This window comes from Nasonia vitripennis, chromosome 4, assembly GCF_009193385.2.
Source record: "Nasonia vitripennis strain AsymCx chromosome 4, Nvit_psr_1.1, whole genome shotgun sequence".
NCBI lineage: Eukaryota > Metazoa > Arthropoda > Insecta > Hymenoptera > Pteromalidae > Nasonia > Nasonia vitripennis.
The window spans coordinates 2,438,305-2,461,048 of record NC_045760.1 but is presented as its reverse complement, the minus strand read 5'-3'; the positions used below and the strand labels follow the sequence as shown (position 1 = coordinate 2,461,048).

At 36.1% G+C, this 22,744-nt stretch overlaps 6 protein-coding genes and 1 non-coding gene across 14 annotated transcripts; 4 read left to right on the top strand and 3 right to left on the bottom strand.

Moving 5' to 3' along the window:
• Window positions 1–87: 87 nt before the first annotated feature.
• On the top strand, window positions 88–1,633 carry LOC100120911 (DTW domain-containing protein 2). Of its 2 annotated transcripts, XM_031928805.2 has the most exons (6): window positions 88–184; window positions 339–418; window positions 508–669; window positions 751–931; window positions 1,000–1,202; window positions 1,283–1,633. In XM_031928805.2, the coding sequence occupies exons 2-6, from the start codon at window positions 393–395 to the stop codon at window positions 1,410–1,412; spliced, it is 702 nt and encodes a 233-aa protein (XP_031784665.1). In that variant the 5' UTR covers window positions 88–184; window positions 339–392; the 3' UTR covers window positions 1,413–1,633. The 2 variants fall into 2 exon arrangements, with proteins under 2 accessions (XP_031784665.1, XP_001604504.2); XM_001604454.6 differs by lacking the exon at window positions 88–184 and having other exon boundaries at window positions 207–418.
• On the bottom strand, window positions 1,428–4,681 carry LOC100120936 (protein arginine N-methyltransferase 7). The gene is made up of 10 exons (XM_001604480.5): window positions 4,450–4,681; window positions 4,202–4,382; window positions 3,987–4,136; window positions 3,691–3,912; window positions 3,380–3,618; window positions 3,158–3,287; window positions 2,854–3,080; window positions 2,228–2,786; window positions 1,994–2,154; window positions 1,428–1,909 (listed from the first exon to the last, which is right to left on the bottom strand). Exons 2-10 carry the CDS (start codon window positions 4,376–4,378, stop codon window positions 1,654–1,656), a joined length of 2,121 nt encoding a protein of 706 aa, XP_001604530.2. The 5' UTR covers window positions 4,379–4,382; window positions 4,450–4,681; the 3' UTR covers window positions 1,428–1,653.
• Window positions 4,682–4,913: 232 nt separating this feature from the next.
• On the bottom strand, window positions 4,914–8,860 carry LOC100120961 (probable ATP-dependent RNA helicase DDX20). 2 transcript variants are annotated; one of them, XM_008213190.3, is made up of 8 exons: window positions 8,758–8,860; window positions 8,187–8,537; window positions 8,083–8,112; window positions 7,939–8,017; window positions 7,673–7,874; window positions 7,410–7,605; window positions 7,258–7,343; window positions 4,914–7,185 (listed from the first exon to the last, which is right to left on the bottom strand). In XM_008213190.3, the coding sequence occupies exons 5-8, from the start codon at window positions 7,837–7,839 to the stop codon at window positions 4,974–4,976; spliced, it is 2,661 nt and encodes an 886-aa protein (XP_008211412.1). In that variant the 5' UTR covers window positions 7,840–7,874; window positions 7,939–8,017; window positions 8,083–8,112; window positions 8,187–8,537; window positions 8,758–8,860; the 3' UTR covers window positions 4,914–4,973. The 2 variants fall into 2 exon arrangements, with proteins under 2 accessions (XP_008211412.1, XP_016840535.1); XM_016985046.2 differs by having other exon boundaries at window positions 7,939–8,112.
• Window positions 8,545–11,112, top strand: LOC100120986 (differentially expressed in FDCP 8 homolog). 6 transcript variants are annotated; one of them, XM_031929285.2, is made up of 8 exons: window positions 8,545–8,616; window positions 8,804–9,016; window positions 9,101–9,392; window positions 9,465–9,635; window positions 9,727–9,780; window positions 9,914–10,155; window positions 10,230–10,465; window positions 10,538–11,112. In XM_031929285.2, exons 2-8 carry the CDS (start codon window positions 8,828–8,830, stop codon window positions 10,758–10,760), a joined length of 1,407 nt encoding a protein of 468 aa, XP_031785145.1. In that variant the 5' UTR covers window positions 8,545–8,616; window positions 8,804–8,827; the 3' UTR covers window positions 10,761–11,112. The 6 variants fall into 6 exon arrangements, with proteins under 6 accessions (XP_031785145.1, XP_032455381.1, XP_016840536.1 ...); XM_016985047.2 differs by having other exon boundaries at window positions 8,597–8,720; XM_016985048.2 differs by lacking the exon at window positions 8,545–8,616 and adding an exon at window positions 8,681–8,713.
• Window positions 11,113–11,215: 103 nt separating this feature from the next.
• LOC100121011 (phospholipase A2-like) lies at window positions 11,216–15,971 on the top strand. The gene is made up of 5 exons (XM_001604548.6): window positions 11,216–11,517; window positions 13,829–14,217; window positions 15,051–15,210; window positions 15,475–15,624; window positions 15,701–15,971. The coding sequence occupies exons 2-5, from the start codon at window positions 13,854–13,856 to the stop codon at window positions 15,792–15,794; spliced, it is 768 nt and encodes a 255-aa protein (XP_001604598.1). The 5' UTR covers window positions 11,216–11,517; window positions 13,829–13,853; the 3' UTR covers window positions 15,795–15,971.
• Window positions 15,972–15,973: 2 nt separating this feature from the next.
• LOC100121034 (dihydropyrimidine dehydrogenase [NADP(+)]) lies at window positions 15,974–22,115 on the bottom strand. The gene is made up of 15 exons (XM_001604570.4): window positions 21,557–22,115; window positions 21,332–21,442; window positions 20,422–20,754; window positions 19,275–19,907; window positions 18,987–19,197; window positions 18,726–18,910; window positions 18,146–18,361; window positions 17,905–18,069; window positions 17,687–17,839; window positions 17,486–17,606; window positions 17,156–17,418; window positions 16,910–17,086; window positions 16,600–16,824; window positions 16,352–16,509; window positions 15,974–16,266 (listed from the first exon to the last, which is right to left on the bottom strand). The coding sequence occupies exons 1-15, from the start codon at window positions 21,605–21,607 to the stop codon at window positions 16,191–16,193; spliced, it is 3,078 nt and encodes a 1,025-aa protein (XP_001604620.1). The 5' UTR covers window positions 21,608–22,115; the 3' UTR covers window positions 15,974–16,190.
• Window positions 22,116–22,637: 522 nt separating this feature from the next.
• TRNAG-UCC lies at window positions 22,638–22,709 on the top strand. The gene has a single exon. It is a non-coding gene; the product is annotated as a tRNA-Gly (tRNA).
• Window positions 22,710–22,744: the final 35 nt, after the last annotated feature.

The window sequence follows — 22,744 nt, the reverse complement described above, 5'->3', positions numbered from 1 at the left end:
AATGACTATATATTAATTTATACAATGTTAAATTTCCACCGTAAACTAGTATTATTTATACGCTGTCAAAAATACGTACATACCTACATCGAATAAAAATAAGCCATGTAATACAACACTGATTCAGCAATTGTTCGAGAGATGGCGTTGGGAACGCAAGTAGTCTCTACTGTATCTGTTGGAGGTAAGTGACCTGTACCTAGGCACTTATAAGTATGCACGCAGAGAGTAGATTTGTACACAGACTATCAGCTGATTAGCTTAACAATGTGAGCCTTATTGAGGATTCGTTAAAAATAATTTTGTAAATATACACTATTTTGGCATTTTCGATGGAGGGCGACGGCGACATTTGGGAAGAACTTTCCAACATCCCAGCGGATCCTCCTGAAATGCGAGACAAGTGTGCTCAATGCAGGTTAATGAGCACATGATAACCGTAAAACTGATCGAAAAATGCTCTATTGACATCTATTATCTTACTACTATTATTTATGCGTTCTACAGAAGACCAGCTGGAGTTTGCTGGTGTCCGGGCCTACCAAAAACGCCGCTGAGCCCTTCTTCTAGAATCATCATTCTGCAGCACCCTGCAGAAATCAAAAGATGCTTGAGAACTGCTCCTATGCTCACATTAGCTCTTGAATCAGGAAAGTGTCTGACATTCAGGTAATGTGATATATTCACCAAAATCAAATCATACGCAACTGAAATAAAACCATTATATTGATGTACGATAAAAATTTGTAGGGGTAAGAAGTTTCCTTCGTTGAAACACGATGGATTGTTTGAGATTTTAAGTGATGAGAATACTGTTTTATTGTATCCATCTCCTGAAGCAGTGCCATTAGACGAATTAACTACTGTAGGTGTGGATGGTCAAAAACCTTATAATTTAGTTCTGCTGGATGGAACTTGGCCTCAAGCAAAGGTTTGTACCTATTTTTAATATTAAAATCATAAACAATGTAAATACATGAAAATTAAATTATTTTACAGGCAATGTACACTGCAAGTCCTACTTTAACTAAACTTAAGTCTTGTAAACTTGTTAACGTCCCAACTAGTGAGTATGTTATAAGGACACAGCCCACAGAAGGTTGTTTGTCAACTCTTGAAAGTGGTGCACTCGCACTTTCCATATTGGAAGGTAAACCTTGGCTCAGAAATCAAATGCTTGGACCACTTCACTACCTCTGCAAGTAAGCATTGCTCTCACATGTGCTTCAAATTGTGCATGTCTTTTTATGGATCAACTCAAATTTTTAATAAATATTTTTAGGTATCAGTTAGAAAATGGTGCAGTCACACACCAGAGCAAAGAATTTCTAATTAAACAGAAGACCTATCCAAAACTGATTGGGAAAAGGCTGGCTAAACAATTGAGAACATTACCTGACAACTCTTTATAATTAAACGATAATATATATATTACTGTAAATATTTACAAACAAGTTTTATTTTCAAAGACTTTTACGTTTTATAAAAGATTATGTATTTCAAAGTGTGTATATATATATACACAAAGTGTGTATATATATATAACAAAAATTTATAGTGATTCCTAACAATTAGCCTTTGTATAATACATAAATTTTTCATAGACAATAAAATGAATATTACATTTGTACTATTTTTCTATATTTGTTATACCTAGCAATCTTTTTTCGACAATTCAAAATAAAACTGCATTGTTCCTTCCTCAGGGTCAAATTTAAAAGATGAATTAAGAACGTCTTTATTAGAGACTTCTGTGATTTTGTGGAGTAAATGAACACCTTGTCTAGTATAATAATCCCACGATATTCTCTCTCCTGGAATAATGTTTTGTGTTGGTCCAGATGATACAACTACATCATCATCCAAATGCCATTCTACCCAAACTGCAATACCATTACACAATCCGTTTCTGTAATCAAATGCAATTGAAAATAAATTAATAAAAAAAAAAGACAAAATAATTTACTTCTAAAAAGTAACCAATGATACTCACACAATGAAAGGTATCTCATTTAAAGAGTTGATTCGCGGTTGTTTAGTCACGTCTTCTGTAAAATCCAAACTTGCTATCGTAAATGACGAACTAAGTGCTTTTCCTGGATATTCCCAAAGCGGTTGAGCTTCTACTGGACTATCAGATTTTACACTGGACGACTAAAAATAGGATTATTATAAGTTTAAGTAAATGAAATACGCTCATTCAAAATATCTTTAGAATCAATTTTACCTGTACCAAATTGTCAAATATTGTCATATTGAAGCCTTCACAAATGCCTAAGGGAGCTCTTATTTTTTGAAGATCTTTAAACTCCATTGCAACACCTTTGATAACTGCGCGTTTAGGCGTTCGTGTAATATTTTTGGGATACTTAGAAGCAAGATACCAGAAATGGAAATTATCCCATGGAAGAATCGACGAGACATAATAAGGTTCCGCAAAAACCAGCGTTACTTCATCTTTCGGTGGTAAATTGTCGACTGAATCGATAATGATAACATCTTTTGTAAGATTATTCTTATTTATAAACATTTCTATCGTTTTTCGTGACAAAGAATTTGTTTCTAGTAAATAGAGTTTTTTGACGCCCAATTTGGCGATGGCGAGACCTAAGAGTGAGGCATCAGTTAGACAAAGGCACACAGTATCTGGGGTTATTTGTTTGCTTAATGATTCTAAATATTTTTTATTTCTATCTTCGTCATTCCACTGTCCAATTCTCGTTCTGGAGAAAGCTAAATGCACACAACATTCACATGATGGCCTTTTGAAACTTTCAGTATTATCCCTAAAATATAAATTTTTTAATAAAAGAATGTTAGTTTTAAAAAAATATGCAATTAAAAAATAATCACTTTCGAATGTTGTCTAATGAAAACCAAAATGAATATTCATCATGTGATCCAACAAGATAAGTTTCTTTTTCAGGTGTAACATAACAGTCATTTGGCAAATAATAAATGGCTTGCATCCAATGATCTCTCCAAGGAATTTTATCAGCCAGTTCTTTAAAAGATTTTCCATTCTTAATATCAGTTTGTACATCTGGATGTGCCCAAACCGGAGCGCAACTCAAAAGAACCTGAAAATTTAATAAATAAATTCTACCTACATTTCCTTATATATGTCTAATTCTAAGGTATACGCCTATGCACTCACCTCACCATCCATATCCATATTTAAATCCCACCACATAAAAACAGCATGTGCTGTTCCTTTGGCAACAGGTTTTACAGGCACTACAGTATTTTCATTAAAAATCAAAGGAACTTGTCCAGTCCAGTCAAACCTAAAAAAATATGATTTCATATTTTTTTTAAAAGTATATTAATGCAGGGTAATTGAGTAATATATATTCTTATTGATAGACATTTCACTTACTTAAAAATAGGTTGTGGTTCTATTAATGTAGTAAAAGAACCTTGAGGTAACTGTGACAGCTGTATATCATGTACTGCAGATGCACCTGAACAAAACTGTGTTACTTCTGGAGCTTCGATCAGAATTCCCTGATTGTTTGGATTTTTAATTGAATTTACTCTATTCCATCCTTTCACTAAAGGACTCTCAACAACTTGAGCCCAAATAGTTCCGCTACTTGGTATGACTATGGGATTTTCCTATTTACAATTTAAGAGTAAATAAGAAAAAAAAATAAAATTGTTAGGTTCAATTTTTTTGCTTGATCATACCTCTAATAAACATTCTTGGGCATGTTTGAAAGTAGAAAGAGCACCTTCTCCTATAAGTTCAGTGTCAAATACTTCGGTAACCAATATGTTTGCTTTCTTTGGTAAATCGCAATCTTTTCCAACAGTTAATTTGGTAGACCTTTTGTAAATTAATTTGATTTTATCTCTGAAACCATTCTTCTCTATTATGCTTCTGGCACATTCAGCGATTGGTTTAAATGTCTGAATAAAGTAAAAACTTTGAGGAATTTGCTTTTACCTTTTTTATAATAAAAAATTACGTTGTTATTACACACCTCACAAGCAATAATACTATCAGCTCCTAATTCTGCAGCCATCATTGATAACAAACCAGTACCTGTGCCTATGTCCAAAACATTAGCTTCTTCGCCTGCTTTGTGCTTCTTCTCAATAGCAGCTTTTAGTCCCAAATAATACTTTATATTCTGAAGAAAAATCAGATAAATAAGATTATAATATTGCACAAAAATAAGAATTTTTCAACAATTACCCTCTCATGATCATGTAACATATCAGCAAATGCTGATCGAGCAATTTCTTGGTAATAGTCATAATCTGGATCTTTTTCCTCCCAGGCAGTGATTCCAGTAATAGGATTTATATTTTGGGTAAAAATACTCATTTTGCGTATGTTCAAATAACGAAATTTCAACCTCAAGGTGAACATACAACTGTAACCAATACAGATTATAAGAAATTATAAATGTCAAAAATTAATACACATATATGTATACATACAAAAAATATAGAGGTTATACACAGGTCTTTCTATAAGTTAAAAAATATTAAATAATCCAATGTAATTTATATTTGGTCAAGCATATTTCACAAACTTTGGATATCATACAACTTGAAGATTTACTGCAAAAAGCGCATCACAACAATGTCAACGCACAACAATCAATATAAAAACACGTGCAAATAGTACACACGCCGGTCACTTTTCGAATTTGCATGGCATCCGCAACTTATGATGAGAAAAGTTGGCTAGAATGATTAGCAGACGATTTTAATTTTTCTACGTTGGCCACATTTTGAGAAAAACAAGAAGCGGTAATATTTAAATAAAACTAGGTTTTTCTAGTCACTTATAACAATTACTATCTTTTTTTATGGTAAAAATGCTTTCATTCATGAATTTAATTGATTTCTATGATTTAGTAAAAATGGGGTAACACAAATTATACAATCTTGCACTTTGATAATAAAATTAATATATTTTACTTAGAAAATAAATTATAAATAAAGTGTTTAACAAATAATCATTCATCGTGGAACATGTGATAATAATACTCTTGTAAGTGTATTTGATTTGTTTGATGCCTCAAATTATGAAAAAAAGTTTCTAATTCACTGTTTACATTGTTTGTATAATCATAATAATTGAAATTCCCATAGCAAACATGAGAATGGTTATACAATTCGTTAGACTCATCATGAATTTTCGTATAATTCTGGAAATCATTGTTTAAATGATTCATTTCTTGAAAAGAGTAATTCTCATTTTTCGAATCTGTATTTGTATTCCAAGGCCTGTGATTAATACTTTCATAAGTCGGTGTATTAGGAAATTCTTCTAATCCAATATTGTGATTAGTATCTAAAATTTCTAATTTCTCCTTGGTGGAGTGAACTAATTTTGGATCAATAGCTTCTTTTCTTTTCGAAGTATTGTAGCCAAAACGTTCATTTTGTTTGTCAAGAGAATACGAAACATTTTCGGTTACTAATGGAATGAATTTAGTTTTCATTTTATTATTTTGAAGATCGTTAGCGGACAAATTTTGAGAATATTCTGATCCCGTAAGCGATTCAGTATCAGAGTCTGCACTGGATGAGCTGTCAATTGAAGACTCGTTCTCTACTTTATACTTATGGGATATCAATGACAATATCTCTTCCAAATTAATCTCTTTCTCGTTTGTAATTTTATTTTTTAATTTTTGTCTAGTACCACTATCCATGGAAAGTAATAAACGTCTCAATTTAAGCCAAACATTGTAAATATTGAAGTTGCATTTGAGATACTTTATAGCTACTTTGTATTCGTTCATATCATTTTCAGTTAACATGAGATTTGGCAATGGCTTATTTAAACTCATTGGATATGGAAAATGAGCAGTAAATTCGGTTGCATTTAACAAACGATGAGAGCTCTTGAAATTTTCTATTTCTTGATACATTCGAAGAAGATTTACGTTTTGGTTATTCTCAGAATATAAATAAGTGTCTTTTATCTCGTCTTCATTACGAATTTCAGGATATATACACATGAGAGCCTTTTTTTGAATTTTATAAAAGGTATACAGGGATGCATAAAAATTAGTTGCACATAGTTCTTTCATATCTCCATCCTTTGGTAATAAGAGTTCCAATAAATTCGTTTCGTAAGAAAGTTTGTTTTTCCAACAAGATGCTTCAAATAAAATGTAATCCTCTGGGTTTTCCGTGTTACGTGATTTCATTCGTAAATCTGAATTAATTTTTAACAGAGCCTTAAATTCTTCTGTCTCAAACAAATCACTATTAAAATGGGATTTACTTTTTTCGATCATTTCTTGTACATCAATCTCATTGTGAACCATTCCTGTACTTGCATTTTTACTGTCGACTTCTGCTACAGGGTTACTATCTTTGGATCCATTACTTTTTATAAATTGTATTCTTAAAAATTCTTCTATGCTGTCAATTTCTGTTTTTGATAAGTTGTTTTGCGGTATTTCATTTAGATCTACAATAAATGATGTGTTTTCATTTAACTTTTCTAAATTGGATGGATTACTGGATTCAGTTATTTCCAAAGATTTGAATTTACGTTTTTTCTCTGGTTTCAGAGAAATATTTGAATGATTTGTTTGTTTGAGAGTTAAATTTTCTATATTCTCTGTAATTTTGTTCACACAAATATCTTTTTTCTTATTTTTATCTTTTTTCGATGATTCAGAAGTCAATTGTAAATCTCCATTACTCTTTTCTAATGGTGTGTTTATGCACATTCCGTTAACTGAATCCATGATACTTTTTTCTAATTCAGTATGACTTTCCAGAGAATATTGCGTTGCTTGAATTCTATCAAATGAGTCATCATCTGTGGACCACAAGTCTTCTGGATAATCTACAGGCAGTTTCATGATTGAAAAATTTTTTCCTCCAATCGATTGCAAAAGGTCTTGGAACATATTTAATTCTTTTTCTGCAACAATATTAATTGCTATTCCACGTGAACCATAACGTCCAGCTCTTCCAATTCTATGAAGGTATGTTGCACTGTCACTTGGTATATCTAAATTAATAACCAAATTAACGTTTTCTGCATCTATTCCTCTTGCTGTTAAATCTGTAGTCAGCAAAATTCTACACTTGAAGTTTTTCAACTTTTTCATTGCATCTAATCTCTTGTTCATGTTTTGATTTCCAACAATGAAAATAGCTGGAAATCCCATTGAAGTGATTTTATTACAAACAGATTGGGCTCTAAAAATAAAAGTCTGTTTAAAATAGTGTTATAAAGCATTGAATTAATATTGATAATGGTATTAAAATTACCTAGTTTGATAATTTGTGAATACAAGACACTGTTTGAATGGAACTTTTTTGAATATTTTTATCAATTCTTCAACCTTGATTTGCACCTGGAATATATCAACAATGAATATCTAATTATGTTAAAATAATTACTAAATAAACTTAATTTTTACTTGTCTCATTGCATTTAGATGTTGCGGGACAATAGAAGCAAATTGTCTTAATCCCACAAGAATAGGTCCATCATTGTCTGCTGAAGATAAAATTGGAGACTGCATATACGATTCTAAAAAAATTTCTAAATCTCCAGGATAAGTTGCACTAGATGAGATGACTTGTCTATTTGGCGGCAATTTTGCATATATGTAACTAAAATTTTTGTATATTAGTATTGAACAACTTAGTTTGTATCATATAAACTTTACGTAATACATACTTGATGTCTTTTTGAAAACTTTCTTCCATTAGTTTATCTGCTTCATCCAGTACAAAAAGGCGAACATGATCCATTTTTAAATATCCTTTATCTATTAAGTGTTTTACTCTGCCAGGAGCACCAATGGCTATATGACAGTTTGATAGTTTTTTTCTATCAATGTCCATTGCAACACCTCCAATAAATGATTCTACTTTTAAACCTATAGTGGAAGAATAGAACTGTTAATGCATCTATTTTATTTCAATGTACAATTAGTATTATACCTTTTATTTCACAGCCAAGTGATGCTATAACTTCCTTTATTTGTATCGCTATTTCTCTGGTCGGTGCTAGGATTATTACCTGAACAGAACTTATTTTAATATCTATCATTTCTAGAGCAATTATACCAAAAACAGCCGTTTTACCAGTTCCTGATTTGGCTCGCACTATCAAATCTACAAAATTTTCAAACAATAATTAAAAAGCTTATCTAATTAACTCAAGATTATTGATAAAAATGTTTATTTACCAAAACCACATCGCCCTAATGGAATAGATTTATGTTGAATAGGTGATGGTTTGTGAAACCCACAATTCAAAAGACCATTCAAAACTTGCTGTGACAAACCCATTTGAGAAAATGTCACATCTTCTTGAATTTCTATGTCACTCGTGCGCTCTTTGGCGGATAAATTATGAGCGATGTTCTGCGCCATTTCTGATTAAATACTATTATAAAAATACTTTAATACTCTCAGCTTGTAGCACCGGCCCGCCGGTTAGACAAATATAGGTTATGTTTTTGTATGTACTGTAACAAGTCAACAAGTGCAGTATTGTACCTATCATCGTACAGAATCTAGTTACTACACACGTTCAGCTGGAAAGCAAAACAAAACTCATTGTTGTGGAGCAAGCGAGATAGAGCTATAACCCAAGATGAGTATAAGTTAGGCTAGGTATGTATATACAGTCCTTTCTAAAAGCTTAATTTATATAAAAAAAAAACAATCTATACATAGTTTGGGAGGGGACTATACTGGAAATGTCATAAATGTAACCCGTACGAGACGATATTTTTATTAAAAATTTGTTTTAACCTTAGGATTGCAATGAACATATAAACTGTTTACATTGTATTTTTAGGCATCGTTTATTCAATGCAGCACAATGAATACAAGTGTGGAATCCATAGATTGTTTTGAGACGCAAAGTCGTAATAATAATGCTGACACAGCTCCATCAACACCTTCCTCCTCCTCTGATTACATCACTGGAGAAGCAGATGATAGTTCAGACAGTAGAGGACCAATACCCTGTACGCTCAAATCTGTTGAAAATCTATTGTCTGTTACCAAGGTTATATGCTTTTATTTTATGTTCAGTTTTTAAATGAACATTAAATTTTAATTTTATTATACTAATCATAAACTATAATCATAGGCAATGGGTGAAGATGATCTTCAAGAACTGATAAACAAATGCAAACAGATGGTGTTGGAAAGTGCAGAATGTTCTGAAGAACGCAAATGGCTTGTCAGACGTTTGATAGAGTTGCGATTGAGAGCTCAAGAAATTCGGGAAACCTCTAATGCAAATGTCTTAGAAACTTGTGTAATTTTGGGTCATCATTTTTCACCACAAAAGTATTATATATCGACATCTGGCTCAGTTTACTGTGATCATTGCAGTGGTGGAATATGGACTATGCTACAATCTTGGTACATGTGCAATGGTAAGTTCATTGACCTAAAATGTGCTTATCTTGATAAACAAGTAATGTTATGAAGATATTTTTATTTTACAGATTGTGGATTTTGCTGTCATTTAAAGTGCATGACAAGTATTTGCAGAGTTTGCGTTCATGTTGTTGCCAGTGAAGCTGGAGGTTATACTTATACAAAAGATATATGTCCTGAGCGAGGTTTATCTGCACAGGCTTATAGGTGTGCAGAGTGCAATACAAGAATAACCTTTAGTAAGTTTATATATTTTGCTATAAATTTTAAACAAAACTTGTTTCACTTGATGAGTTCCTTATATATGTAAAATAATTTGTATATTACAAGCTGCCTCTAAAGGATTATCCTTATCATGTTTTGGCAGTCCTTTTAAGTATACAGGTAAAATTGCTTGACCAGTAAAGCTGTAGAAAAAATGCACCCTTAGACAATGCTGGAATGCTTTATGCAATGTTAATGTATAAGGATTTAAAATAAAATGAATAATAAACTTAATGATGTTAATGTTTCTCAGAATCAGGATGGATAGAACCTCGACTATGTGACTACACTGGCTTGTATTACTGTCAAAGATGCCATTGGAATTCGGTTGCTGTTATCCCAGCAAGAATAATTCGCAACTGGGACATGGAACCAAGAAAGGTTTCTCGCGCTGCCTATCAACTCCTGACACTATTGCAAAATAAACCAGTATTAATGTTGGACAAGTTGAATCAAAAACTTTTTTCCTTCATTCCTGACTTATCTTTAATCAAGGTAAGGTTTTTTCAAAAGTATAGAAATAAGACAATTTTTCTGCAAAATAAACTAAAATATCATAAAATTTTCAGAGACTTAGAGAAGAATTACAAATGATGAAGCAATACCTTGTAATCTGTCCAGAAGCAAGCACACAAGGATTACCATGGAAGTCTGGATTAAGGACTCATATGCTCGAAAGTTCAGGAAATTATTCAGTCAAAGATCTTGTTGATCTAGAGAATGGAATTTTAGTTGATGAAATTCAAATAGCATACAATGCAATGAAAACTCATATAACAGAAACCTGTAGACTTTGCAAAGCAAGGTTTGTATTGCAATATACTCGTTTTAAGACAGTCTCATCAGTTCGTGAATATAATAATGTTGTATTGTACAGGGGTCATCATTGTGAAATATGTGGGAACGACGAAATTATTTATCCATGGGATACAACTGCAACAATGTGCCAACTGTGCTCTACAGTCTATCATCGGTTATGTCGTTCGAAACGAAATCATTGTTGTCCTAAGTGCTTAAGAATACAACAAAGACAGTCTACAGATATAGGAGCTGCAATAACTAAGAACGACAATACCGACAATTGTGATTCGACCGCTTGAGGTTTAATTTTCTACTGTGCAATAAGCGCATAGCGCATGTATATTTTGTAAAAATGCTATTATATTTATACACTTCTTACTGACACACGTGCGTATTTGGAGGCATAAATTATTTTAATATTCGACCTTTCTGTAATGTTCTAAGACAATTTTTCTAAGGTGATATTAAAGGCGCTCTATGTCATTGTCATTTTTATCACAGCTGTGTTTGCATCACTATCTTGTGGTATATATTATGCTTAATACACGAAAACTTGTTAACGAATTAACAAAGCGTTGAATTCTAAATTAGCTGCAATTGTCGTGTTTCTTTATCTGCAGACGAGACAGAAAATAAACATTTTTCTAATGACGTTCATAAGTATGTATGCACAAATCAAATCCTTCTGAAGAATATCAAGTTAGATAAGTATGCACAATCGCAGGTAGATCACTGATCGATACACAAGCATTCGCGTGTAATTAGGCGTCATTGTGTCGAAGGAATATCTCGTCCCTGGCTTGTCGATGCGACCGGTTCACCTTCTCGCTTCGATACGAACATCGAATCCTAGCTATTCAAATTTCTTAGGCGTAATGTGTCAAAAGCCGAGCGAATGTTTCCTTGACATTCGCACAGGTGCGTCGACTTAATTTCCGGCTCTCGGCGCGTCATTATAACGAGCCGGCTAAGAGAGAAATAAAGCACCGCCACTACCTGAGATCGGCGAGCAGTCACCGCGCGACCACCGAAGAATCGACTTGTACCTAATTCGAGGTAGGAAGTTCAAATTTAATCCGGCCTTCTTTTTAACACACTGCTTTCGTTCATTACATTTACTTAGCGGGTTGGAATTGCGCTAACAAAAATTTCGTAAATGCTCTACATTCAGCCGTAAGGTTTGATTTATTTTCTATTCTGAACTATTTAACTCTTTTGAATGTATGGGTAGCTTACATGAATTAAAAAAAAAAAAAGTAGGTTTCACTTCGCTGCAGCAAATCGCATAGCCAATTCATGCAGACCATCGCGTGAATTCCCATCTGAATCGAAGTAATTAACTCTTCCTTGAGAATTTCGATTGTTTTGATAATAACGTCACTTATAAATCAACTATGCGGCGAGTACGTAACATCTTCTTTATAATTTCATATTTTTATTCAACAAATCAAAGATTGCGCGATTGTACTTGCACGACCAAACGAAAATGGCAATTACGCTCGAAAAATCATGAAAAATAACATCCGCAACGCATACAAACAATATCTCTTAATCATAGCTCCTTCAGATTTAAGAACCATATATCAGATCCATATACAGTGTATCGCGCGTAAACACGCGGTCTACAATTATATCCTCGTGTAATTTAATAACTATGATGAAAGCATCCTCCGACTATAATTGATCGCGGAGACAGATTCGTCAGCCGCACAAATGAAATTTGGCAATTCGAGCGATTCGTTCCGCGGGTATACCCACACTATTATACTCTATTGGCCATCTTTTCATAGCAGCACAGTCGAGAAATGTAATATACCTTTCCAAATTCTTCCGTGGACTCTATTGTTTATTTACCTTTCGGGCCAGTGTATAAGATCGGGCGAGTTGATTGCACTATAATCATATGTGCGCGTTCTATTAGCCACTTCTTTTACACATTACATCACGCAAGGTCAAGACTATAGGATGCAGCCGTCGCTTATAGCGTATCTCTCTTTCTCGCGTCCCAGTACCCATACGCTGTGCGATGGCATTTCACATTTCGACATTTTATTTTTTACGCTCGATACCCACCGCGCGCATATACGTGTCAACTTGTATGCGCGTCTCGGTGCTTAGTCACGATATTCACTGCGGCCCAAGGGAACGACGCGCGGATCAAAAATAACGAGAGAGAGAGAGAGATGAAGAAGAAGAAATTCCTCCCGCGCGACCTTGTCCCCTGCTTTTGCAGCATCAGACTTTGCTTTATATAAAAAGCCCTTTGCGCTTCGGCGCGGCTCTGAGAGACCGGACGACTTGCTTCGCCGCAACTGCTTAGTTCATATATACGGATAGCGAGAGATTCGCAAGAAGTTTATGCTGCAGTGGGACACCGTAAGATCCTCGTGCTAACGATGAGCCGCTGATTTTTTTTATACACGCATCAGTGCTTTGGTTTTCGATGGAGCTTCGCTAAAGGTGCAGTGATTTTTCGCAGCTTTCCTTTGCTGCATATAGTGCTCTATGTGTGTGTGTGTGTGTGTGTGTGTGTGTGTGTGTGTGTAAAAAAGAATATAACAGGAAAAAGTGTTGCTGGTTTGAGAAAAATTTTAACGGTTCATACTAGCGCGAGGAATCTGAGAACGACTAGAAACGGAAGGCAGACTGGTATAGCAGCTTCATTAATTGAATGATCAAATCCAATAGAGGGATTGGAAGAATACGCGCGTGTGATGCAGTGCTTTTGTGTGATAGCTTCTTTTAACTGATTTTCGTTTTATCGAGTAACTATATACTGCGTCGTAAATTAACGCAACCATTAGCAGGAAACTGTAACGGAGAACTTTTAACATTCAAGGCTCCGACGAAAATTTACATTGACGCTCGCGATACCATAAACTTCGTAGGATATCTTGCTTTGAGAAACCTCATTAGCATTTTTTAGTAAATATCTAGAATACGTGATTGTAAACACATGCTTCGTCATTCGACTTGGGCTAAATTAAAAAAACAAAACAAAAAAAAAAATACGAACGCCCCAAGTCTCGATGAAACTCGATCGAAATACCAAACAACAAAACAGGTGAATACACTCGAATCCTTAGGATTCGTTTCGACTAGAGCCACCGCCGACAATTATGTTAATGTAACATCCCGCCCATTACCATTCACGCATATGAATCGACAGCTTAAAAATGATTGGTCTACTCGTCACCAAAAAAAAAAAAAAAAAAAAAAAAAAAAAAAAATCAATTGAATCAATCGAATATCGATTAAATCGCACATCCATTTCGCACAAGGCCGCACGAGAGTATATAGTCGAGTCCATAATGACTTTCTCACGCATCGTCCTTGTCCGATAAATCAAAATCCAAATCCTTCGCAGAGAGCGACGACCCCCGAGACCGAAAATGCGGAGCCTGCAATGCATCCTCGCTCTGAGCGTAGCCCTCCTCCTCGTCTCTCTGGCCAACGCTCAGTTCTACGAGAACAACTACAACGACAACGACGATGAGATATCGAACGAGACCGAGGACGACGAAGATCTCTACGTGGACAACCGCATCGACGAGTCGCCGACCTTTGTCTCGCCGGTCGAGAAGTTCGTCAAGGCCGTGACCAGCGGAGCTGACAACGGAATCGGTAGACTCATCAGTGGTATCACCAAACCCATAAGGAATATCGTCAGCAGTAACCCCGCCGGAAGGGCTGTCAAGAGCGGATTCGGTGAAGTGCTCAACATGATCGGCGACAGGTTCAAGGCTATCTATCCGGGTAGAGTATTTTTTTTTCCCTCGTGTTTTTTTTTTTTTTTTTTTTGGCACCCGTCATAGAGAATCCGTTTCGTAATATATAATCCCATAGAAAGGACTTCAAAGGCATAAACGTCGATCTGCATTTAAAATTTTCAAATGCTCCATGAATAATTCCGCGCTCGTACCGATTTTACTACGCGACTTTCACTTTCCGTTTATCGGGCTATGCAAACGCGTTTTTTGAAAGAAAGAAAAAAAATTATCCTCTCGCATGATGCAGATGCAAATTAGAAGAATTTGAAAAATGGGCTTTATCAACAAAAGACGGGATTATTCTAGACTCGCTTACAACATCCTCTCTCGCGCGCGATGCAATCTCTTTTCTGATATATAAGCGCTGCAGGCGCGCGTTCACGGGTTTTCCTTAAGTTTCGCGCCTATTCGGTGCGGCCGTGAGCTCCGGAGAACTATCAATTTTTCTACCGACAAGGTCTTCGACTCTTCTTCTTCTTCTTCCACGTCGAATCCGTACACTTATTTGCGGGTCAAGGCTCTTATCTCTTTCCGTTTGCAGCTATCGTATACGTACATTATATGAAATATTTGATGCTTTTCAAAAGTGCGTCAGAGAGAAAGAATTCTTTTCGAATTCGAATTATCGCGCAGTATAATATAATAAAAGAAGCGAGGCACGCGGCAATTATCTGGGCAATAATTATTGCGCACTTGCGCGATGTGCATCTAAATAATGAGTATTTCCTCGTTGCGCGTATAGTTTGACGTTTGAATTTTCCGCTGATCTGATGGAAAAACTGTACGCGTGGGTAATGTGTAAAATTTTATACATTTCAGGAACTGCGTGGTGCGGCGCCGGTGACATAGCCAAAAGTTCGGACGAGGTCGGCCTCTTCTCGATGACCGATAGCTGCTGCAGAGCTCACGATTATTGCAACAGCAACATCAATGCCGGAGAGTCGGATCATGGTTTGCGAAATAATGGCATTTTTACCAGGTACATTCATACACATTTCTCTTTGCCTCTCCAGTATATGTAGCTGCGGAGATCTAATGCTATAACGCTTATGTTGTTACAAAAAAGCGCGGCGGTAAACGCCGTGGTTATTCTAATATCTGCGCAGTGTATGGTAAAAGTTGTACGTTTTAGTGGACATTTTACGATCCGGGATGTAGAGCATGCTTTAGCTTCGTGTAAATATTCATGTCAGATTATATACCCGCCGTTTTTTATGCCCATCTATGCGATTGCGAATTACAGGTCGCATTGTCAGTGTGACGCAAACTTTTATCACTGCTTGAAAGACGTTCGAAGCATCGTCGCTACGAATATTGGCATCACCTACTTCAACATTTTGAGGCCCCAGTGTTTCAAGCTGGAGTATCCTGCTCACTGCGTTCGATACGGACGGTAATTGATGGATATGCATTTTCGTTTCAACAATAGGTTGACATTTTTTGTTAAATTTTACTTGAATCGTTTTCAGTTCGAGGCTAAGGAGCAACAAATGCTTGGACTACGACTATGACTACAGCCAAAATAAGACGTGGCAGTGGTTCGACAGCCCCGACTTTCTATAGACATTTGTGTGTTATCTGTGTACTGATTTTCACGTTTTGGTGAACCTGATTTTTCCATGCATTTTGTTTTCGTGTGCTTTATGATCCGAGATCTCTAAGTCATATTGTTATGTGTTATACATATATATATATTTGTTATTCTATAAGTTGTTCAGTAAAAAGTTGTTGAGAAGCATACGTTTTTTTATAACTTTATTTCGCGTAAATTTACGCATTTATTTATCAGTAAGTCAGTAAAAAATTAACTCATTATACATCGTGCACTTGATGGTACTGCCAGCAGCTTGACAAGTAGAATAGGTTCAAAAGAAATTGATATTAACTCTTAACTTGGAAGGAAATTTTCGACTTTTAAGCTAATAGTAGATAGAATCGTAATAAAAATGACTACGCCAGTTACGCTGGAAGTTCGGTGATTCCCTTCGGTGGAATTCCTCTCTTTATGACGTGTGGAATTTTTTTCGGAACCATACTGAAATAAGAATTTCGATTAAATAAAATGCATATATAATGCAAGCACGTAGCTCTTCAGCGGAAAAAGTAACTTTTATACGTACGTTATACAGTCGATGATAGGACACACAGATAGGCAGAGTGTGCATCCGGTACAGTCGTCCGTTACCTTGGGTATATGCGTTTCAGCATTGAACTGGATAGCTTGGTAACCAGAATCAGCGCACGCCATATAACATTTACCGCAGTTAATGCACATGTCCTAGAAATGAGAATAAAATTTACGTTTTTAGAAAGTACAATCACAATCAAGAATGTAATTATTTTGATTCGTTCAGTTTTCTGTACGTACGTCGTCGATGAGAGCAACGACTTGCTTTTTGTTGTCGAGCTGTGTATAATTTCCGATGTGTGGCAACGCTTTTCCGATCAGGTCGTTGATAGTAGGAATTGGCTGAACCGGTTTGGGCGCTGGTCTCGTTGGCTTTAATTCTACGTCCAGTAAATTAGACTGTTCCTTGATTTCAGCAGCCTTCTTTTCTCGTAATTTTTGATATTCTCCGAAGTATGGAACGCTCTGAAAATGTAGTAGTTTGATTTTGGAGTTTTTGATATCATTTTCACGTGTGCATTCATCCTCTAAAAAGATTAACATATTTTACCTGTCCCAATGCGTGTTGGAGCGAAACAGGTTTGCCTTTCTGATGTTTGAAAGTTGGTGGACTCTGGCCATCCCAGCCCTTCAAGTGTCCTACGCTCTTCAAGTATAGCAAAGCTTTCAGACCTGTTGTGTAGTCTTCAATCAACGTGAAATCTTGATTTTGTATGGCACTTCCAACCTTACGATGAAACAATAGTTTTTAGTAATATTATATTCTAGTAGAAAAATTCAATAAAACATAACGTACCTGCAGAATTCGAGCTCCACATTGAAGGAACTGAAGTGAAACTTCTGCTGAATCGACACCTCCGATTCCAAGAATCGGGAATCCTGGAAGTGCTTTGGCTACTTTTGAAATTGCCCTAAGAGCTATGGGTCGCGTTGCATTTCCGGACACTCCACCGTACGTTGTGGCTTTCGCTGATCCCACAGCAGGCCAGGGTGTACCGTCGGCCTTGACGCTCATAAGACCCTGAACCGTGTTAATGGCCGATACTCCGTCAGCTTGACCTAGAGACATTTTCTAATTATGCATGCTGTAATCCAGATAAAAGTTATCGCAAAGCAAATTTCATACCTTCATAGGCTGCTTTTGCGAGTGCAACTACATCTGTTATATTGGGTGTCAGTTTGACGAAGAATGGTATTTTTACAGCTGCTCTTACCCACCTTGCGATGTTTCTTACCAATTCGGGATCCTAAAATACAAACAATAAATTTGATCGAATCAAAAAATTGTCTCGGAATCGCTTTTCTAATCAAGTTTCGCAAAACTTACTTGTCCACATGCCAAGCCCATGCCTTTCTCACCCATACCATGAGGACAGGACAAGTTCAGTTCTAATGCTTCACAGCCTGTGGCTTCAGCCATTTGTGCCAGCTCCGTCCAGTCGGCTTTGTTGTATGTGCACATAATACTAGCAATAACCACCTAAAAATACTAAAGATGTAGAAAAATATGATCCTGTTAATAAATGATCTCAAATCATGCATTACCTTTTCCGGAAAATCTCGCTTCAATTCCGTTATACCCTTACACCAATAAGCAGCTGTCTTTTCCGAGATCAATTCAATGTTTAAGAAACTACTTTGTTCTGGGCCATAGTGATAACCGTCTGTTGTGCCCTTAACTATTCGAGGAGATATATTGGTAACCATGTCCTACAATATTGAAAAAATTAAATTACAATGCAATATTTGCATGTCGCACGACGAGAAAAATTTATCGATTATGCACCTTATCTAAACCAAACGTTTTGGTAACTGCGAATCCCCATCCAGCTTCGAATGATCTACGAATCATTGCACAAGATGTTGCGGGTGGCGCGGATGCCAGTCCGAATGGATTTTCAAATTTAATTCCGCATACTTCGACGCTAAGATCGACGTCGTCTATGGGAGTGTGGAACTTGGGTAGCTGGGGTTCTTTTGGTACCGTAAGGCCATGTTTTTCCTAAGATTAGAAACAATTAATAAATTAAAAATGCATTTTTCAAATCATATTTTTTAATCCATTAATGCAGATTCAAGTAATTTCGCAGATCGATATTTGAAATATCTTTAATCTTTTAGATTAACTGATCGGCTGATGTAATTATATAATGTTTTATCATCTTGATTTCATTTGATTTGATTATCGCGTAGTAAAGCCTATGATGCCCCCCAATCGAGATATTATCTCTGCTATCTATGTATATTAGCACGATACCGCCAATGATACACACGTCAATGCAATAAGTAGTTACAAGAAAATCTCGTGATGAGTAAACAGTTACTTGGAATTTAGCGGGTCAACATATCTGATTTTTTTTCCTCACCTGTATATACTTGTGGATATACCAAGAAGCAGTTTTTCCATCGTTAACCGATTCCACAGTGGTCTGAGAAACTCCAGCAAGATCACCTCCGCAAAAGACTCCAGGAATAGTTGTCCTCATGCTATTTCCATCAACTTCTGGGGTACCCCATCTGTTCAGTTTCACTGGCTCCAGAGCATTTTTAACTATCGAAAATTCGTACATTAATAAATGATTTCCGAGTAACTTGAAAGATGAGAGGTCAATCAAAATTTTAATTACCAGCAGAATCATAAAGGCCGGAACCGAAGGCAGAAATAACGAAGCTGACTTTCAATCTAACTAATTGATCCTCGTCCTCTTTCCATTCGCCATTCTCATCTTGTTCCGTTCTGTAAAACTCGATAGCAGTGATTTTCGAGCCTTTGACGATGACTTTCTTCGGTGACGCGAAGGGAATAAATTCACATTTTTCGTCTTTAGCGAGTTCCATCTAAAAGCCAAATATTATCATTATCAATTCTAATGTATATAACTCGGTGGGTATTGACGCAAACACGTTCGCATCACCTCCTCTGGTACAGCACGAATGTTGGTAAAGCCTCGTCGGAACACGACAAAAACTTTTTTAGCTCCACACCTCAGAGCCGATGTAGCGCAATCGAAAGCTGTATCTCCAGCGCCCAGAACAACGACGTTACCGTAGAGATTGGGCAATCCGGTTGACTTGCAGGCGCACATTCCGGGTTTGCTGCCCTGCGATACAGCTGGCAAAAAGTTTTTCGAGGTGTAGAAACCCATTTCCGGGGTGAGACCATCGAAAATCGGCACGGATTTCGGTTCGGGCAATCCAAAGCCCAGGAATATAACTTCATAGCCAGAGTTTTGCAACTTTTTAACGGTCAGATCTTTCTCCGATAGTTCTCTTCCAAATTCGATTTTCACGCCTAGATCCCTAACGAGATCAACCTCGAAAGACACGGCGTCGTATGGAAGCCTGTATTGCGGGATCTCGGCAGCGCTCAAGCCGCCGACATATTTTTGCTTTTCGAATATCGTTATGTCGTCGTAGCCAAGACGAGCTAGAAAAGTGGCGCACGATAGAGACGCCGGTCCGCAGCCTATCATAGCGATCTTGGTATTTGCATGCGCTACTGTTTGTCCGGGTATTCTCGTTTGCGGTATGTTCATCTGCTTGAATATCTGAAATAAGAATTGTATGTCGTATGATTTCGTGAATTACATAACAAATATGAATTAGATTCGATTATGATTCGTTTATCTTGATTGTTGTTTTATGATAATTTATTCATCCATCATTATAAATGTATGATTTAGATAAGATTTATCTGAAGGCGCCCGCGCGAACGAAATAAATCACAACTTTTCCACTACAAAATAAAGAGTGTCAATTCTTATTATCCGAGGCGAGCGCCAGATGGAGAAAAAACGTAAATCGTGACGTTATCGGTAATGATTCACATTTCGCTATTCTGCATCTAGCGCGATAAGTAGACCAATAACTATATGCGTGCGTGCATGCGAAGTGCATAGCAAGGACAAATTAGTCACGTGTAGGCCATCTCTGTTCGCAATTGGCCTCAAGTTCATGATAACGTTGGATCGTTCGAATCTGCTGAACTAACTTGAGATATGAATGGACGCGTTGGTGAGAATTAAAAAAAAACAAAAAACAAAAAAAAAACATTAAAATTACATCAGTAGCAAACTGCTGCAAGCCGCCGATGTTGATGGGGCCTTCCTCGCTGGCGAAAAGGTTGCATCCTCCCACGCAGAGATCACTGGTTGGACAGACCATGCCACAGGTCAGTCCCAAAGGATTGTCCGAGAAAATGGCCTTGGCAGCGCCGTAGTAGTTCTTGTTCGATATCGATGTGATGAAGGATTTGATGTCCAGTTGAGTGGGGCATGATTTTTGGCAAGGCGCGTCGGCACATTTCAAGCAACGGGAAGCTTCGTACAAAGCTCCGCGTTCGCTCAGCGTCGTGTGCTTGATATCGTCGAAGTTCTTCGTCAGGGGGGTGCAGCTCTGAAAATTATCGGTTAACATTAATATTCTTGAAAGAAAATTATTTAAAAATAGAAAATAAACGATTAAAAAACAGAGCTACTGAGCGCGTAATTGAGAAATCGGACGATAAAGATTATACTAATCTGCTGGGAAAAAAATCACGTCAAGAAAGAATCGGATAAAAACAAAACTCGGTTTTACATTGAGCTAACTTGTGATAACGAGGCTATTGAGAGCGACGTAAATTATACATTTTTTCACTTATCGTGGCATAGCTCCTTATGCAGCAAACAAAAAGGCTTTATTTTTATTGAATCATTCAGTTTATAATATATATATATTTAATATTTTTTCATCCCGAGAAGTATCAGCTGTCATTATAATACAAGACAAAGTCTTCGTATCTCCAGCTGACGTGACGTAACAGATAATCCCGGTCATTAAATTATACGCGTTTCACTTTATCAGTTTCAATGCAAGCATGCTAGCGATGCAAAAAATGCGCGCATCATAAAATACATTTTACTCTATAGTGTATATCAAGAAAAACAGAAAAGTACGTCGTATTTTCGTCATGCGCAATTGTTGTACTTACGTCGCACTTTGAATGAATGTTCCTCTTCCAGTGCTGCTTGTTTTGTTTGGTTTGCGACGATGGAACGACACTGGCGTAAGGTTTCGTTCTTGGATTCAAGCTCAGTAGATTCTTTGGAAAATGGTAAAATTATGTTAATTTAACTGTGCGTCATAATTTCAAATTTTCATAATTTATTCGGAGATAAAGAAGACAGCAAGAAAAGAAGAAATTTCGATCGCTTACCTCGATATCCGGGATATCTTTGGAAACAACCAATGATGATGCAGCTGCCATTGTTTTCCCAAAAATTTGAACACTAGCACCAAGTTCAAAGTAAAATTTTTTATAAACGTCTTACGCCTACTGCGCACAACAAAGAGTCTATTCTAAGATTTATTGTCACAACGTTAAAGACTATCCCTCGATACTGCTACCTTTAGAAATGACTATACAACTAAAAAAGAAATCCCAAACCCAACAAATTTTTAAATACAAGGTTTTAATATTGAATCTATTAATCTTAAAAGTACACTTTTTTCACTAAGAGTAACTGAAGCAACTGACTTCGAGCTACATTAAGAGATAATTATTACACACGGAGTACAGGCTACTCGAGCATGTTGCCGATCGAGTGGCTTTTCACTGAGTGGCAATGCTGGAACGAACGTAAAAGTAAAATCACGCGTATAACCCACACCACGGCGCGTTTCGAGATCTCAGTGGTTGTCAACTTGAGATTACAAACTAGTTTTTCTGGCTTTACATAAAAGCCTACTATTCTTTACGAAATCTTGATAGCAAATGCTGCTTTTTTTATCGTATGCATACTTTATGAGAAAAACTCTTATTGCAAATCGTTTGTTAAATACCACAATTACTTAAAATGTAATAACATTTAATCTTTGAATATTTTAACTTTCAAAAATACTTAAAATTATGAGTGAAGTAAGTCATCGTGTAATATTCTATTGAATACATTTTTATGAATAAAATGATGGCATATGTTTCTGTAAAGCCCATTTTTTAATCTTAATAAAATGCTTTTTTCATACATATGATAATAAAAGATACATCTTACCGTTAACCGACTATATTATGATGATTGTTCTATAGATAAGATCTGAGAAAATGTTTCTATATTTTATAACTGTAATATTGCAACTATTCATAAAACGAATGATTCCCAATGCATTATTTTTAACGCATCCTAACATCAATGAATAAATCATGTTTTTTTTTTTGTCAAAGTTAAAAATTATAAGAAAATTGTACGTCTGTAGATAAGGTTAGATTAAATAGGCATCTAAAAACAGCTGATAAACGTGCGATGGTGGTGTAATGGTCAGCATAGTTGCCTTCCAAGCAGTTGATCCGGGTTCGATTCCCGGCCATCGCACATTTTTTATAATTCTCAATAACAGAAAATTTTTT

Excerpts from the sequence above, each read along its gene's own strand:
- LOC100120911 (XM_001604454.6), top strand. The coding sequence starts at position 333 with ATGGAGGGCGACGGCGACATTTGGGAAGAACTTTCCAACATCCCAGCG. Across the intron at positions 419-507 it reads GACAAGTGTGCTCAATGCAG|AAGACCAGCTGGAGTTTGCT; the intron begins GTTAATGAGCAC and ends TGCGTTCTACAG. Across the intron at positions 670-750 it reads GGAAAGTGTCTGACATTCAG|GGGTAAGAAGTTTCCTTCGT; the intron begins GTAATGTGATAT and ends AAAAATTTGTAG.
- LOC100120936 (XM_001604480.5), bottom strand. The coding sequence starts at position 4,378 with ATGTTCACCTTGAGGTTGAAATTTCGTTATTTGAACATACGCAAAATG. Across the intron at positions 4,137-4,201 it reads TGTTACATGATCATGAGAGG|AATATAAAGTATTATTTGGG; the intron begins GTAATTGTTGAA and ends ATTTTTCTTCAG. Across the intron at positions 2,787-2,853 it reads TCATTAGACAACATTCGAAA|GGATAATACTGAAAGTTTCA; the intron begins GTGATTATTTTT and ends TTTATATTTTAG.
- LOC100120961 (XM_016985046.2), bottom strand. The coding sequence starts at position 8,373 with ATGGCGCAGAACATCGCTCATAATTTATCCGCCAAAGAGCGCACGAGT. Across the intron at positions 7,875-7,938 it reads ACTTGGCTGTGAAATAAAAG|GTTTAAAAGTAGAATCATTT; the intron begins GTATAATACTAA and ends CTTCCACTATAG. Across the intron at positions 7,606-7,672 it reads AGTTTTCAAAAAGACATCAA|TTACATATATGCAAAATTGC; the intron begins GTATGTATTACG and ends CAAAAATTTTAG.
- LOC100120986 (XM_031929285.2), top strand. The coding sequence starts at position 8,828 with ATGAATACAAGTGTGGAATCCATAGATTGTTTTGAGACGCAAAGTCGT. Across the intron at positions 9,781-9,913 it reads CAGTCCTTTTAAGTATACAG|AATCAGGATGGATAGAACCT; the intron begins GTAAAATTGCTT and ends AATGTTTCTCAG. Across the intron at positions 10,156-10,229 it reads CTGACTTATCTTTAATCAAG|AGACTTAGAGAAGAATTACA; the intron begins GTAAGGTTTTTT and ends TAAAATTTTCAG.
- LOC100121011 (XM_001604548.6), top strand. The coding sequence starts at position 13,854 with ATGCGGAGCCTGCAATGCATCCTCGCTCTGAGCGTAGCCCTCCTCCTC. Across the intron at positions 14,218-15,050 it reads GTTCAAGGCTATCTATCCGG|GAACTGCGTGGTGCGGCGCC; the intron begins GTAGAGTATTTT and ends TATACATTTCAG. Across the intron at positions 15,625-15,700 it reads CACTGCGTTCGATACGGACG|TTCGAGGCTAAGGAGCAACA; the intron begins GTAATTGATGGA and ends AATCGTTTTCAG.
- LOC100121034 (XM_001604570.4), bottom strand. The coding sequence starts at position 21,607 with ATGGCAGCTGCATCATCATTGGTTGTTTCCAAAGATATCCCGGATATC. Across the intron at positions 21,443-21,556 it reads AAGATATCCCGGATATCGAG|AATCTACTGAGCTTGAATCC; the intron begins GTAAGCGATCGA and ends CATTTTCCAAAG. Across the intron at positions 16,825-16,909 it reads TCCAACACGCATTGGGACAG|AGCGTTCCATACTTCGGAGA; the intron begins GTAAAATATGTT and ends CTACATTTTCAG.